Source organism: Amia ocellicauda, chromosome 8 (assembly GCF_036373705.1).
Source record: "Amia ocellicauda isolate fAmiCal2 chromosome 8, fAmiCal2.hap1, whole genome shotgun sequence".
In the NCBI taxonomy this organism is placed as follows: Eukaryota; Metazoa; Chordata; class Actinopteri; order Amiiformes; family Amiidae; genus Amia; species Amia ocellicauda.
This window is the reverse complement of record NC_089857.1, coordinates 19,922,484-19,940,142: the sequence shown is the minus strand read 5'-3', so window position 1 is coordinate 19,940,142 and position 17,659 is coordinate 19,922,484. Positions and strand designations below refer to the sequence as shown.

At 37.9% G+C, this 17,659-nt stretch overlaps 1 protein-coding gene across 1 annotated transcript; it reads left to right on the top strand.

Annotated features, from left to right (window-relative positions):
* Positions 1 to 7,549: 7,549 nt before the first annotated feature.
* ggt6 (gamma-glutamyltransferase 6) lies at positions 7,550 to 16,684 on the top strand. The gene is made up of 4 exons (XM_066710591.1): positions 7,550 to 7,813; positions 11,530 to 11,876; positions 12,422 to 12,535; positions 14,453 to 16,684. Exons 1-4 carry the CDS (start codon positions 7,689 to 7,691, stop codon positions 15,703 to 15,705), a joined length of 1,839 nt encoding a protein of 612 aa, XP_066566688.1. The 5' UTR covers positions 7,550 to 7,688; the 3' UTR covers positions 15,706 to 16,684.
* The last annotated feature ends 975 nt before the right edge of the window (positions 16,685 to 17,659 follow it).

Genomic DNA, 17,659 nt, shown 5'->3' with positions numbered 1-17,659 from the left:
TCTTGCCATGGTGATTTAGAAACCCAACTAGTTTTTTTTGTTTTGTTTTTTTAACTCTATGGGTCTATTGTAACGCAGCCAACATTAGGAACTGCTAGCATGTGGCAAAAAATAGTCATAACGACCATACACTCATTGTTTTGTAAGCTAAAGAAACTGATTCACAAAGAGAATCCGTCAGCTGCACTATACTTCTCTACCTTTTCGTAACCTTGCTGCCTTTTTTCTACACATTCATTTTCATTTAATTTGATTCCAAAGAGAATTTCGACTGGTTCCATGTGGCTTACCAGAAACAAAAGCTATTATAATATTTCTTAGCAGACACTCTTATGCAGGGTGACTTACAATTGTTACACTATATCTCATTATTTTTTACATACAATTACCCATTTACTCAGCTGGGTTTTAACTGGAGCATTCTAGGTAGAGTATCTTTCTCAAGAGTACAAGTCCGCCACCTAGGATTGTACCCACAACCCCCTGCTCCAGAGTCCAGAGCCCTAACTTCTCCACACTGCTGCCCAGTGAGTCGTATTTTCCGGTATGAACTTATTCAACTTATTTGGATGATATTATAGCGTTTACATGCATACCATGTCATTTTATAATTTAACAAATCTTACATACAAAATGTTGAGAGCTTCTTTTGCTTTAAATACGGTTTTCATTCCAGGCCCCTAATACTTTTGCTTCACTAAATCAAGTGACATGTTAGTCTAAATAATAAATACAGCTTTCACTAAATTATTAAGGCCATGGGGCCAGAACCAATTTAACAGATTGTATCACAGATGTGGATTCCAAATCTCCTAATATGAACATTTCACTAACACCACAGAAATGCATTTAAGTATTTGCATCAATAATGAATGAAGCAACACAATGCTCTGTACACTGAGTATGAACAGCCTGCACACTTTAAATGTACTGTGCATCCTCACACACATAGACTGCACTGAAGCTAACTGTGAGCTGGCATTATTCATTGTGTGCTTTCTCGCAGTGGGGAGCTATTCATGTAATCAGTATACAGCATGCAGTTGTTCGATTTACATGATGCCTTTTGTGTTTTTCATTGGAACTCCAGGTACATATTCGTGTTCCCATGTATAAAATGAAAATGAAATCCAAATTAATTTAGCAGTAAGATGGAAAGGGGCCTAATTTTGAAACATTGCACTTGAAATTGAAGGCCGGATGCAATTCGTTCACACAAGGGAAACGGAGGAAAACAAAGATTTGTCTTTCGGTTAAAAATGCCTGCAGAAAGAATCAGCACAGTAAACAGCTCGCAACTGTTCATTATAAAGTTCCGTGTTCATGAAGTGTGAAAAATAAAAGTGAGAACAAAGAATGGGACACTCCCTGGAGCTTTCTTGGCAGCTTCATGATGGGCAGTGAAACGCTTCGGCTGTGTGGTACAAGAAATATGCCTTTGCTCCAGGAGGTAACTAACCTAATCAGCTTTCTGCTTATTGAGGCCGTATCAGGTCCTGTGGGATGAAATGCATTGAATAAGGGCTGTCCTGGCTGGCATGCTGTTCACTGGAGAGCTTAGTTTCACCAATTAGCAGAATAACAGTAAGCTGTCCAAAGGGTTCTGGATCTCGCTCTTCATGGGTTATATTTATGTTAGAGAATGCAGTCTCTGCTTTCCCCTTGAGTGTCAAATGAGACCTGCTAACATTTGAGGTTAATCTGATGGTCAGATATATTGCAAAAGAATGCCCCATAATCTTTAATCCTAGTTGTAGTGGGCATTGGAAGGGTTTTGCATTCAATTTTGTGTGAATATCAATATATTGATATCGTTCCACCTCTACCTCTTGGGTTCAAGCTACATGTATCTCTTCTGGCCTGACAGAACTGCAGATGGGTTGAGTTCAAGTCATGTGCAATACTCAGTCTTCACCTTTATACCTATCCAAAATGAATTCAGTATGAACTATATATATACACACACACATGTGATGACAAATTGCAGAGATATAGAGAAATCGAGGATGTGGATTGCTCAGGGACGTCCTTTAATAAAAATCTGTGAAAGAATTGTAAATTGAGCTAATAAAAATATATATCAGACGAGACAGATCCTGTGTTTTGCATGACTGAAATATGGTTTCAAAAGTCGTGGGAAATGCAGGACCCTACAGATGAGTTAGTTTGTGATGCATTGTACTGCGTTTAATTAGATTGAGCTTTAGGCATCATTAACCATGGCTCATTTTTGGTTGGCTGCTAGCCAGCTTAGGTATTTATTAAGCAGTGTAATCAGAACTGATCACTTTTTAATCAGTTAACACACACAGAGCTGGCCTCACTGCAGGGTAAACATATTCAACCTTTGGCCAGAACACACAAGACAGTGTTTAAAGGCACAACACACCCAATTCATTGCCAAACACCAACACGAGAAACAGAAAGCCTACTACCCATAAATACCTAAATATCTTCAATATTGTTGTGCATATTTTAGTTGAATGTGTGATACATATTGAGATTACTTAAATCATTGAATCACACTTTGATTCTGAATGAAAGGTACTCATATAATACATATAATACAGTACAGTAACGTCCTCCTTAGACTTCAATACTATAATTACAGTATGAAACAATACACTAGAAATCATCTTTTTGTATTAGAATTAAAAACAAATATGCAAATATTTTCTTATTAAGTTTCCTGATTCACATAAAATGTTCAGTTTTGCTAGCTGTACTTATCACATTGATGTCAACATTAATTTAAATACCTGCTGGAATTTGTGTTCCTGGTTTTCTAGCAGTGACACATCCTTTGTGCACAGATCAAAGTTTGCTGTGCTTTGTTCTAGTCTTTGCTTGTACTGTCAGAAATATTATTGACAGTAGCTCTACGGGAATGCATTCTGGATCTTTTAATTTTTTTGATTAAGATTTTGTAACAGAATCCATCAGCTACAAACATCAGCACCTTACAATGACACGCACAAAAGTATTGTATATGCTATTATATGGCATTTAGCATTATTTGTATGTATTAGTTTCAACCTTTCAAGCCAAACCTGATCTCAATGTGAATCATGTGGTATTTCTTCAATAAATAAATACATCAGTCACATAGATTACGTATTTATTTGTAAATGTGTTTCTTAGAATTGTTTTCTTCTTCCAAGAACAACTAAATAATTGTTAGCAGAGTATGTCTGGACATCATTTGGCCATTTCCTCTCACAGTGTCATGGTTGAGGATTACATCAAGAGCCGACAGCGTGATATCTTGTGAAGTTGAGAACATTTCTGTGGAGATCCACCATTGTTTACACAAGATGAATATACAATCTACTCTCCATCTGTGTTTTCACTTTAGAAATGCATGCTCCTCACCCTAGTAATGTGATGCAAGGATTCTGATGATTTGCAAATGTATGACAAATTCATTCAAATTACTGTACGGCAGTTTCAAGGGTGCCCCCTGCATAAATAAACTGCTGAACTCCATTTGGATTTCAAAGCAACTGGCTAAACTGGTAATGCGTGAGAAAACCATCACTGCGCCTTGATGCCCATTTTCTTTGTGTATTCATGTTATAATATATGTCCTAGAATAAATTATTATTAAAATTAACTGGCAGGTTTGTTGCAACTAAACCAAGCTATGGCATGTAGAAGGCATCATTTCGTTTCTTTTTGTATAATAAATATTCCTTAAACCTGCTTATTGATGTATGTTGTCCAATCAGTGTTGATCTGTATTGCATATTTGAGATAACACTTAGTTTCATAAGTTGTAGAACAGCATTTGTTTGTATAGATAAGGGTGATTGCTCTGGACTCTTGCTTGTCAATGAGGTGTTTATCAAATCTGTGAAGTGTCACACGTCACGGCAAAATGGATTATCTGTGAGAAGAATATTCCTTTTGTAGCAGTGTCTGCTTATCTGTATTGTCTCTTGATCTTATATTTCTTTAACATTTTTGTGCCACTTTTTGTTACTACTTGGTGTGTAATAGGATGGGTATTGGTACTGTAATATGAATATAGAAGGACTTTCTAAGGACATTTAATTTCCTCTGATACACTGATGTTTTTTCCATTTCTCATATGTTTTTTAAAGTACACATGATGTTTGCAGTGACCTGGCCAATTCACAACCCAGGTACTGGTGGAAAAAGGCTTCAGCATTATCACTTCTTATTTTTAATTCTGCAATTTACACCGAAGAGCAATCTTTCTTGCAGAATAACACAATACCCAATAACACAATAATTACATTCATATTTCTCATCTGTCTGCAAACATTGTATTCTAATTGAATACATATATGATATTTGCAGACAATTGACTGATATAAATATGATTGCCGTGTTATTTTTAGGTTTTTTTTAGACTGATTCATTTATTTCCCACTTAATAATAATAATAATCATCATCATCATTAGTTTCAAAAACAGTACTGGTGGCTTGCACTGCCCACAGCTATCTTTTTAATTGCATTACACTTAATAGACAATGTTTAAATGAACATGTTTCACTTTACACTGATAAAGCGTTATAGATCCAAATCTGTAGTTGAACAGCTGTCACCAGATCGGTGACGTGACTGGGATCTTGATGAGGGATGTTCAGCTTGATCCAGATGTAACAGCTTAGCTGAAAAGACATTATACAGACTTTTGTTTGGAGGCAATTTTGTTGGAGTGGTAGGATTAGTTTTATTTCTCTTTAGAGGTTGTTTCACTTCTGTCAGATCTGAAATCCTGTTTTCTGATTAGAAAGCCAATAACATGTAACTGGCACAGCTTATTTGTATAATACTTGTAAAATATTTGCAAAGCCAGATAAATTGTGTTTACCACCTGTTTAGGTTTTCTGATAATTTTGCTTTTTGAAGAAGGTGCCCTAGGACTTCATTGTGCTCCCTGGGGATGAAATGTAATTGCTGCTTGCTTGGAGTCATCATAACATTGTGCAGTTGACTCACAATACAAGACACTACCTACTGGATGAATGTAGAGTGGGGAGAAGTGTCATAGACCTGTAATACTCTGGGGTGTCTGCTTTTGTTTTACCACATTAGATGTTGCTATGTCCCACTATTTGTGTGCACTTAAATGTCTTTGAAAACTAGCAAGATGTGAGTGCTTTTATTTTCTGATGTTTTACTGAAACTGTGCAGAAGGCACTGCAAGGAATTGCCATGTTTTATTATTGAACCAAAGCACAAAGCACCACGGATGTCATCTTTGGCTGACAACATATAATCATTCAAGTCTCTGGATTTTGTGCAACCTGACAACAATAATGAAAGGACATGCTGTTCTATAGGACTTGTATTTAGTTTCAGTCAACATCAACATTTTAAAGAGTAAGCCTTAGCTCATATCTGAAAAACAAATAAGATCAATCACCAAAGCACAGTCATAACTAAAAAAAATCACTGAAATGCATACCAATCACATCGGGAGCTGTCACTGATGCTTTGCTATGTGTTTAGCCTTCCTGCCCTATATCCTTTTAACAACTTTCAACAACAAGTTTGCTGGTTTCAATTAAAACAAATTGGTTGAACGACTTCATATTCAGTAATATATCAATTGCCTGCAAGGCTATCTGTACATATTGTACAAGAAATAAGTGAAGATTTTTACAGTTAGTGACCATGGGGTTTAGAAATGTTCAGAGACCTCTAATACACATTAAGCACTGAATAACATTTGAGGTCAAGAGTGCAATCAGAAAACCTGCTAATTAGATTCCTCAGAAATCAAAGAAATATATTCCAATACAATCCTTTTACCATAAATGCACCATCCTTCATCACCTCGAGCTCAATTTGCAGACTCATCATGTGATCTCTCCGGCATTGTGGGGAAAGCACACGCTTTTCTAGTAGGAATGGCAAGAAGAAAATATTGCTTTAATAACAGTATCCATTAAGTGACATGTGAATGCTGCTGAATAGAAACATAGAAAACAATTACATTAGAGTTGCAAGATACAAGAGTTTATCAGCAATGGCGACATGGGGAGGAAAGGGTGAAAAGGATGGTGACTCTGGGTCAAAGCTAAACCTAAAGGAAATAACATGACACTGTTGTCCCAAATTGATCTGCATGTGTTTCAGATCTTTGTTAATGCCAATGAAGTGTAAGAACATAAGAACATTAGAAAGTTTACAAACAAGAGGAGGCCATTCGACCCATCGTGCTCGTTTGGTGTCCATTAATATCTAAGTGATCCAAGGATCCTATCCAGTCTATTTTTAAATGTTCCCAAACTTTCAGCTTCAACCACATCGCTGGGGAGTTTGTTCAGATTGTGATGCCTCTCTGTGTGAAGACGTGTTTCCTGTTTTCAGTCTTGAATGCCTTGAAGCCCAATTTCCATTTGTGTCCCCGGGTCCGTGTGTCCCTGCTGATCTGGAAAAGCTCCTCTGGTTTGATGTGGTCGATGCCTTTCATGATTTTGAAGACTTGGATCAAGTCCCCATGTAGTCTCCTCTGTTCCAGGGTGAAAAGAATTTACAAAGAATGGTGTGAAAAGGGAAAAACATCCAGTATGCGGCAGTCCTGTGGGCGAAAATGCCTTGTTGATGCTAGAGGTCAGAGGAGAATGGGCCGACTGATTCAAGCTGATAGAAGAGCAACTTTGACTGAAATAACCACTCGTTACAACCGAGGTATGCAGCAAAGCATTTGTGAAGCCACAACACGTACAACCTTGAGGCGGATGGGCTACAACAGCAGAAGACCCCACCGGGTACCACTCATCTCCACTACAAATAGGAAAAGAGGCTACAATTTGCACAAGCTCACCAAAACTGGACAGTTGAAGACTGGAAAAATGTTGCCTTGTCTGATGAGTCTCGATTTCTGTTGAGACATTCAGATGGTAGAGTCAGAATTTGGCGTAAACAGAATGAGAACATGGATCCATCATGCCTTGTTACCACTGTGCAGGCTGGTGGTGGTGGTGTAATGGTGTGGGGGATGTTTTCTTGGCACACTTAGGCCCCTTAGTGGCAATTGGGCATCGTTTAAATGCCACGGCCTACCTGAGCATTGTTTCTGACCATGTCCATCCCTTTATGACCACCATGTACCCATCCTCTGATGGCTACTTCCAGCAGGATAATGCACCATGTCACAAAGGTCGAATCATTTCAAATTGGTTTCTTGAACATGACAATGAGTTCACTGTACTAAACTGGCCCCCACAGTCACCAGATCTCAACCCAATAGAGCATCTTTGGGATGTGGTGGAACGGGAGCTTCGTGCCCTGGATGTGCATCCCACAAATCTCCATCAACTGCAAGATGCTATCCTATCAATATGGGCCAACATTTCTAAAGAATGCTTTCAGCACCTTGTTGAATCAATGCCACGTAGAATTAAGGCAGTTCTGAAGGCGAAAGGGGGTCAAACACAGTATTAGTATGGTGTTCCTAATAATCCTTTAGGTGAGTGTATACAGTTTTAAGTACAGAAAGCACTAGCCCTGCTGCTGCTAATTGCGTGGGAAGCTGCGGTGTCAGCTAAGGGCGTGGTGTCAGGTTGTGCTGTGGTTGCCATACAAACACCGTTGAGAGTGGAAAAGCAGGAAGAGCGACATCAGAGTGCGTATTATATACATACATATATTTAAAAGAAAATGTAAGTCTCGGGAAGATTTCTATCTGCGAGAAACAGGGCTAAGAAGATGGTGAACGATTTCTCAGTGCGATATGAGAAGGTGCGCAGTGAGTGGGACGACAGCGATGAGGGAGGGAGTGACAGCGCCGGGCCGGCGGGCGAGGGAGACGGGGTGACGGCGATGCTGCGCCCGTAAGTCCAGCTCACCTGCGCTGGGTCAGGGACCAGGCCTGCAAACTGTGCTCTTCTTCTGAGGACTGGGGTTAAATAAGTGTGTATATGGGTTACACGCCGCAGCACAGCGACACAAGGTGGCATTCATTACATGCAGCGAATTCATAGTTTTCATTACTTTATTCTCTCAGTTCAGTGCACTTGGAAATGTTTTATGATCACATTCACAAAAGCTGTATCGTGGCAATATTAAAACAATCCCCTAGATACATAACAAGAGTAAGAAAGGGAGCAATGATCAAGGCTATTTACACCTATTCCCCTTTAATTCTCTATATTGAATATCATACCTAGTTGGCATATTAAAATCACAGTGCATTTAGGTCCATTGAGGGACTCTTTATTTAAGTGGCCAAATATTCCCCTTTCCTGTTTCTAATTTTTTTCATATCTCAGAAAATGAACTAATAGAAGAAACTGAATGCCACCAGTTGCCGAACAGAAATCTGACAAAACCTGCTTCATCGCAGTGAGGAATGTGCCAGGTTACATTGCTGGTTTTAAAGCAGCCTCCTTGTATTAACACCTCAGCATCGTCCAGATATATGATTGTGTTCTGTGTTTCAGTGGAAATGGTAAGTGCATTTTGAAAGAATTTAAAATAGTTCAGACATGATCCTTTTATTTTTGGGAAACATCTCAGTGAGTTTATTGCAAAGCATTTGGCTGTAAATCAGTTGCTTATAAAAATACAACTGCGTCCTTGGACCCTAATCTAGTCTCCCAGATTGCGTACACACTGAAATGTGTTTATCATTAACAGATTCTCTCTGCACACAAGCAGTGATAACTGCAAGATGAAGCTTGGACTGCTATACTGAAACATTCACAATCTGTTTCCATAAAATGAAACTAAACTGATATAGATTAGAACCAGAAAATATGAAAACTTAATTGTTATGATTTTTTTTTTAATTGAGACTTTTAAAGTGATCAATGCAGAAACCTAGCTGTAAGTTCATTTTGAAAGTAATTTATATCTTGCCCACTCAGAACTAATTTAGTAAAAGTCAATTACCATATTTACTCTAAATGATACAAGTACTGTATCTGATTATGCAATGTAGATACATGTAATCATTATCTTACCCACTTTAAGCACCCTTCACTACATGCATAGTATTGAAGACAAAATGTCCACTTCAATAATTATGTGGATTTCTTGAGAATACCTGCTTCCCAGTGTAGGTTTTAAGTCAAATAAATGCAGGTATCACCTCCACTATCACCAACAGCCCATATCAGTTCACTGCTGGATGATGCTCCACTTGCTTAGATCTACAGCTTCTCTTTTCCACATCACCCCTGCAAAGTTTATTATTTAATCTTCCCATCTTCTATGAGGTCTTTTTTCATATCTTGGGATCCATTCAATATCTTCCTTTGTCCATCTTTGATCCATTCTTCTGCAGTGTGTCTGGCTCATTGCGCTTTTAACATTTTCACTCTTTCGATGATGTCACATATTTTGGGTTGTTCTTGGATCCATTCATTTATTTTTCTGTCCCTTCTTGTTATTCCATGCAGACATATTTGCTTGTTTGTGCCGGCCACAGTTTCTGTATCATTTTTGCATTAAGTGACGAGGTCTCACAGCCATAAGTGAGCACTGGTAGTACGCATTGATCAAATACTTTTCTCTTCAGGCAAGTGCATAGATTTCCTTTCAACAGTGTGCCATTTCTTCCTAATGCACTCCATCCCATTTTTACTATTTTGATTTCTTCCATAAATTTTTCTGTCTGTGCTGACTTGACGTCCAGGGTAGACATGACTTCTTAGAGTATCCATTGATCTACTTCAATTTTCTTAGATTTTAAAAAGCTGTTAAACATGACTTTGGTTTTACTCAGGTCCAGTTAAGTCCAGTTTTCTGGCATCTGAGTGTTCTTAAAATTGAAGCTTCAGGCGTTTTTGCGAACATGACAATGTCATCGGCACATCATATGTTGTTCGAATAAGCTCAGTTTAGCTTGGTTCCCATGTACAGATGGGTGACAAATTAAAGGAAAAACCTGAATAAATGAGTGGAGGAACATAACGAATGCAGATGCCTTCAAACAACTGCATGATACAATTAAGCAATTAACATCCTATTATGCTCTGTGGCATGTATACAAATGCTAAGCAGGCCCAGTTGACCTGATTTTGGATCAAGATGGTAAGAGGAAAGGATCTAATGCCTCGGATCCACTGGCTTAAGCGTCCGTGTCGTGCCGTGCCGTGCTGGACGCGTCCCAGAGCTTTTTCTTTAAAACCAGGCTGTTGTGAAATCCGTCCCTCTTATGGGAGGAGAAGAGCGACTGTGGGTGTGGTTTGTGTTTAGTTTTAAAAACAGAAACAGAGAACAACACTATGAGTGATACAGCCTGACATGGAGAGGACTATTTTATTCTTTCTGCTATACATGATTGTAAACAGCGTAATAAATACACGTTTCTGTTAAGAGATATTAGGAAGAGCTAAACGTGTAGAGACAACATTATATTCAAACAAGCACATCCCCATAAGAATGTGTGGCGACACCAAGAGAACGGTACAGGCCTGACTGCTTGACCCCTACAGTGAGGGGGTCCGGAGGCTTTGTTATGCTGAGTTATTTTCCTGTCATAGTTTGGGTCGACTTGTCCCCTTAAAGGGAAGGGTCACTGCAAATTATCACCAAAGTGATCACCTTTATCCTATGGTGAAACATAGGATGATAGTGTCAACATCTATGCTGGTGGGAGTGGTCTCTTCCAGGATGACAATGCCTGCATCCCCACGGCATGAGGGGGCACTGAATGGTTTGATTAGTATGAAAATGATGTGAATCATATGCTATGGCCTTCGCAGTCACCAGATCTCAACCCAATTGAACACCTATGGGAGATTTTGGACCGGCATGTTAGACAGCGCTCTCCACCACCATCATCAAAACACCAAATGAGGGAATATCTTTTGGAAGAATGTTGTTCATCACTCCAGTAGAGTCCAGAGACTCGTAGAATCTGTGCCAAGAGCATTGAAGCTGTTCTGGTGGCTCGTGGTGGCCCAACAACTTATTGAGACACTTTATGTTTAATTCTTTGAAATTAATCCTTTAATTTGTCACCCGTCTGTATATGTATATATCATTTTTTTAAACCCATTTGTTTTAAATTAGTGGCCAGCTTAGATTTCAATAAAAGATTATGTGTTCTTACTGAGGGTTGGTACAAAGAAAAGTGCTTGGATGCTTTTGATACCTTGACACCCGCATCTCCATTTCTAGGTATAGCACGTATCCATTGACTTTTAAGTGTGTCAGTCTTCCATATGACATTTGAACCAGACAGAGGCTTCTGTTTCTAATTCAGTCTGTCTCTGCGTCTGTTTTGGAGACAGCGTTATTAGCAGACCCTGAAGAACATTGAGTGAGAAATAAATTAGTTCAAGCAATTTTCATGTTCTGCTTAGATGCAGTGGTATTTTGATATATCTGAATATAATTATGAAAAGGAGACAGATAGAAATCTATGGTGACTGAAGGTTATGATTTTAGAAGTCTGATGAAGTATATGACCTCTCTTTTCCTTGCACATTGATTTTAATGCAATCCTTTTTCTTTTTAGTTCATGAAGGTCCACACTAAACAGTGCTCAGAGCAAAATGTAACTCATATTTAATCATGTTTTTTTTCTTTCATGTTTTAGCACCTCAGCACGTCGAACAATACAGCAAAAAGAGAGACACACCTGGGTTCGAGTAGCTGCAGCTTTAGTGTTCCTGACTGTGGCGCTAGGTTTGGTCTTTTGTGAATTGCACGGCTGCCTGCAGACAGATAATGACTTCCATAATCACTCGGCATCTGCAGGGGATATTTGGAATAGTGAGACCAAAGAAGGTCAGGACCATCATGATGATGGAGGAGATGGGGACCATCACCATGGAGATACAGGAAACCCAGAGGACCACAGTCACTTGGGAGAGGAAGCAGACGAGCATGCCGACGAGCACCATTCCTCATTGTACCATCATGGCGTTGTGATTACAGACTCAGGTAGGCCATAGAATAGGTTTTTAATACACTATGGCATTTGCTGTGTATTTGTTGTCGTTGTTTTGTTCTGTATTACTATTTTGCTTTCTTTGCTACAGCTACTCTTATAAGATATTTTTTTTATTAATCTGTACATGCTTGATAACCCTCTTTCTTCAAGTTGAAATACAAGAAAGATTAATTTCTCAGTCTGAAGAGGGAAAAGATCATTAGTGTTTTCGGTGCAATGGAAGTCACTGTAATCGACAATGTTCTGGCTGTATATTAAACATAGTAGAACTCAGTGAAGCAGTGAGTTTAACTGAAACTACGGTGCCAGAATTTTTTGGAGATGAAAACTGAAATTAGGGGAAAAAAATATGATTAACTAGCAATAGCTACGGAGTCTTTACTCGAATTCGTGAGAAAATATTTTTTATAAGAGGAAGCATTCAGATTGCAGGAACACTTTGAAATATTGGTAAAAGTCCATTCTGGAAATTTTCTTCTGAATTTCCCCTGTACAGACACACCCACTGAAGAAAACTATCTGTTTTGCCTTTTAGCTGTCTGTTCTGGGGTTGGCCGGGGAATTCTTGTCGATGGGGGGAGTGCAGCGGATGCAGGAATAGCTGCTCTTCTTTGCCTTGGAGTTGTTCATCCACAAACAGCTGGAGTAGGTGAGAAGACGCCCCATAAACGAGTAGACATTTAGATTTAAACATCAGGAATGGACTTGATTTTAAATCATTCATCATGATATGTATGACTAGTTCACAATGGAACAGGTCAATGATGATACCCTAATGTACAGCTCTGGAAAAAATTAAGAGACCACTGCAAAATGATCAGTTTCTCTGGTTTTACTATTTATAGGTATGTGTTTGGGTAAAATGAACATGTTTGTTTTATTCTATAAACTACTGACACCATGTGTCCCAAATTCCAAATAAAAATATGAATGGAGTGGAATGGCTTGCCACACATGTACACATTTTCAGTGGTCTCTTAAATTTTTCCAGAGCTGTATACCCAGACTGCTGCCCAACAATAGGAACTTCAAAAACAGCTAAAAAAATTTAAATAAATACAAACCCTTGATTTTCCAGCAATCGAGAAAAAAATAGGAGACACACAGAAGCTGACCCAATATTTAAGATTGTTTTGCATTCAAGTGCAGTTTGCTGCAATGTGATTAATTAGGTCCTTTTGTATCATTAAATTGATCCATTTAAATTAAATTAAAAACTGAAATTAAATATCTGGGCTTGGCTTTGTAATTATTCATCCTAGTGAATTTATTTATTCACAGAATACCATCTTGAACAGAATACTATCTAAATATACACATTTCAAAATATAGTTTTACTCAAGTTTATCATTTTAATTTCTAATCAACCAACAATTATATATGTTTTATACAACAAATAAAATTAATTTGTTTAAGTACAAACATGTGCACACCTGCATGAATGGAGAAACTACCATATTTTCCAATCATTGGGAACACATCCATATTGTACAAATCTATTTCACTGTATTAATGACATTAGGAGTATTATACAATTAGAAAATGTTGTATCTTAAGTGATGATGCATTGTGTCCAGGGTTAAAGGTCAAATGTAATCTGTATAATGCAAGCTCGCATCCATTTTAAGCCACAGACATAACTTGCTGTTACATAAATTCAGTTTTAAAACACTAAGGTGGTAAATGTGTGTGGTCTCAATAAGCATGCCCAAACAGCATTACGCAGAGCTTATGTACAAGGTCTCAGAAGGATTGTAAATCGCATCGTTATGTAGGGCAATTAATGATTGTTTCTATTAATAAAACCATTAGTATTAGAATGCTGATACAGAATTCTGCTAGAATTACAGATTTATAGGCCTTTAAAAATTATGTAAATAGACATTGTATATTTATATCACAACTTTAAAGACTTGTTGAAAAAGCAATTTGTCATTTTTATGGTTATGTTCATTAAGTAGAAATAATTTTGACTAGCTCTGCTGTGAAGGACTTGGATTTACTAGCCTTCACTAGCCTTAAAACACTTTCTCCAGTGGAGCCTGGAAGCTAAATCACACTGAGAATCATTTACAAGGAATTCTATGAGCCAAATCATGAATGTCTAAGCAGTTTAGCACAGAGAACATTACGAGAAATGACAGCAAACCAAAAACTCCAGTGCCAAATTCATGCAACATTTTTAATTATTTAATCTTTCATAGCAGCAGAAGGACTTAAAAACAATTGTGAGATGATGTTCGCTCATAAGTCTTGAGTGGAGCCACAGTGCACAGAATTTAGCATTGATTAGTGTCTATGTTGAGTATATGTGGAATCGGCTAAACAATGCTCTTCTGTCCTATCTTAGAATGTAATGAAGAGTTCATAGAAACTGAAAATACAGTGCCTGGTTCAGTGCTGGCAAAAGTGTATTGCAATTGATGGGAACTTCGAAATACTTTGTGTTTGTCACATATATATGTATCTTCAATGTAAAAATCATTGCAATTGGGAAACAAAGTAGAAGGCATTAATTTTGTACATTCCCTCATAAAATGTTATATTTTTATTTTGTATCTTCAAGGTGGAGTATTTTCGGCCATACATTATAATGGAACCTCTGGGATTTCAAAAGCAATACAGTCGCTTTGTCCTGAGACACCATCAACCATGTACGGAGTTCCAGCCACCCTTCAGACTCTTAAACTGCTACACCAACATTTTGGAAATCTAAACTATACCAAATTGTTTGAGAGTGCGATACGGCTGGCAAAGGATGGATTTTCCATTGATGAATCTCTTGCCAGAGCATTAAAACGTAACCAGGCCCAAATACACTCATCGCGATTGTGTGACCTTTTCTGTGATGAGAATGGAGCCATTAAAGGCGAAGGCTCGAACGTCACTAACCACAACTTATCTGAGCTTTTACGGAGTGTCAGTGTTTTAATGTTAAACGATGCACCTTTCCCAGAAACGCTTGCCATGAAATTGGCTGCAGATCTTCCTCAGATAGAGCAGCAAGATTTTGTTAGGAACGTTCAGCGGTGTGGAGGAGAAATCAATGACCCTCTTATTGTGGAAAAGGAGACGTATACAGTCTTTACAGCCGCTTCGCCAGTTTCTGGAAGGATAATATCAGATGTATTAAAGGAAGCCGGCGAGCAGAACCTGTCCCTTTGGAGTGTTGCAGATCTTAACAGTACCGCTTCCTCGTACATCAATCTTTTAAACTCAGCCAAGCTAATTTATAGTAATAGCTTGCCTATGGAACACCAAAGCCCTGGAGATCTATTTGCATTAAATACAGCGGGGAGTCATATCGGGGTACTAGACAGCAGTGGTAATGTTTTAATAATCTCTGCCTCACTCAACAGTTCATTTGGATCGAAACGCTTCTTGCCTTCAACCGGAGTTACCCTCAGTGATGTCACAATGCATTCTGCAGCGAGCTCCCTTTCCTGTAACTGTCCCTCAGTGCTAAAGCTCAAAAGCGAGGACGAGATTCTCGGCATTGGAGTAACCGGTGGCATGTCTGTGCCATTTCTCGTGGCTCAGATCATTGTCAACGCAGTGCATTTTGAGACGTCTTTCAGAGAGCTTCTCCGGAGCCCTCTTCTCCATGTGGGAATGACTGGTCCCGAATCTTTTTTAGTGCACATGTCTGGAGTGTCAAACAGCTCGGCTCTTTTTCAGTTATTGTTAGACAGAGAGCCAGAGCTGAGGGCTACCAATGAAAGCATCGCAGACTTCTTGGGCCTCATATTAGATTCTCATGCAGGTCATGTGGGGGCAATTGGTATTCCTGCAGCAAATGCATACACTGATGGATACTAATGAAAATAATCAATGCACGGACGGATATAGGAGATACATTCTGTTGTGGTTGAGAATATTTGAATGGCCATTTATCGATGTGACATTGTTTCTATAAAATCTTCAAATACCTTTTGCTATGCCGCTTGATTCATCCAATTTCCATTATGATTCAGATACTCTGTTCAATTCTTGGTTGTATGCATTTTCTTTAAGAAGATATAAGCTCTTGCAATCCAGTTTTTTTTTCTGCTGTTTTCTGCTGTGTATCATAAGATTATATAAGCTTGACCCATGTAATAACAGAAGAAAATATATTTGAATATGTGTTGAAGTGAAACACACATACGGTGCACATTGTTTTGTCATTTGATTCAGAAACCATGTCATTGTTGGCTTTTGGAAGGATTATAAGCAAGATATGATCTCTAGGGCAAGGTACAGTGTAATATTTTAGATACAGGCTTGTATATATTAAACTACATCATCTAAAAATTATGTGGGTTATCAGTACATTATATTATTAGCCATCGAGCATCTTTGTAATCCAAAACATTTAACCATCCAGTGAAAGCAAGAGTGAAGGTCAGTTGAAATAGAAGGCTCTTATCAGTACTTTAAAGTAAATTACATTAAATTAAGGGTGTTTTTTTTTTTTGTGCTGTGAACATTTACAAACATATGATTTCTAAAAGATAATAATTTTGCACACTTTGGTCAAAAGATGCTTTGCAACCCTGAGTTACAATTTCACTGGAATCACACTGGAAATAAGATGATATCGGCGTTTTGAGCTTTAATGAAAGAGACAATAGCAACCCACAATCTATGACAGAGAGAGATCGTTGTTGGATACTTGGATACTTACAATTACAATCTGCTTTACTTTTGTTGGGGGTTTCCACAGCAGTTTGGTGTTAGTGGGGGGTGGGTATGGAGGGTAGTTTGAGATAAATATATATTTATTATGTATATTACAATGCTGTACATACATTTTGGAATGCATACATTTTGTTTGGATATATATATATATATATATATATATATATATATATATATATATCCCTAAATTAAATATAATATACCTAATGTATCAGTGAAGTGCAATTCATTTTTTAGTTCTCTCTGGTAATGTAGTTGAAGGGAAGCAGATAAATCCTCCCCATAGAGCCTTCTTCTTTTCAATAAAAAACAGAAGAGGCATTTTATGGTGGTTGAGCTTTTTTGGTGTTAACAGCTGAACTCAAGGGAATTCGAAAAAGGTAAAAGTGTTTTATAATCTCCGTTGCATTTGATTGTCCTCTCAGATCTCCCGATCCACGGCAGTCCCACACATGCTTGGTATTCACTTCACATTGACTCTGGAATTAATTTCATTAAAGCTTAACTCGTGGGTGACTGAGCATTGGCTTCCCACAAGGAAGTATCTCATGTGAATGATAACTCGTGCAGATAATGACCACACCCAGCTTTGCTTAACATCCGAAGATTGATTGGATCTCTGATCAGTCTTGAAAGTGGAATAGCTTCTGGCCAATGTGGAATTTAATATATGTAATGGATCCTTAAGTTTGTTTTATTTTTTCTCCAACAGCCCACATAGTAGGCAACATAAACAGTGAATGATATTGTTTGATACAAAAAATATCTCCCTGGAGTGAATTTTATTGTTTGATGTAAATCCTCAAATCCCAGTGAGTATAAGGTCTCCGTTGGCATGAATTTCAATTGATTTAAGTTACCTTGCGAAGAAAGGACAGATTCCCTGTGCTTAAGTTAGCTAATAAAAATGGGCCCATGAGATATTATGATATTGTAAATTATTATGATATGTGTGTGTATTTATATGTATAAACATTTTTAATAATACAATTATTATTTATTTAATTTCAAAGCTGTAATTCCAACAGAGCCTCCAGATTTAAGACTGATCTAATTAGGTTCAATCGGCATAATCTGATATACAATTATATAA

Bases quoted from the DNA above. Each gene is read 5' to 3' on its own strand.
- ggt6 (XM_066710591.1), top strand. From the start codon at position 7,689: ATGGTGAACGATTTCTCAGTGCGATATGAGAAGGTGCGCAGTGAGTGG. The intron at 11,877-12,421 runs GTAGGCCATAGA...TTTGCCTTTTAG, and splicing joins CGTTGTGATTACAGACTCAG to CTGTCTGTTCTGGGGTTGGC. The intron at 12,536-14,452 runs GTGAGAAGACGC...TGTATCTTCAAG, and splicing joins TCCACAAACAGCTGGAGTAG to GTGGAGTATTTTCGGCCATA.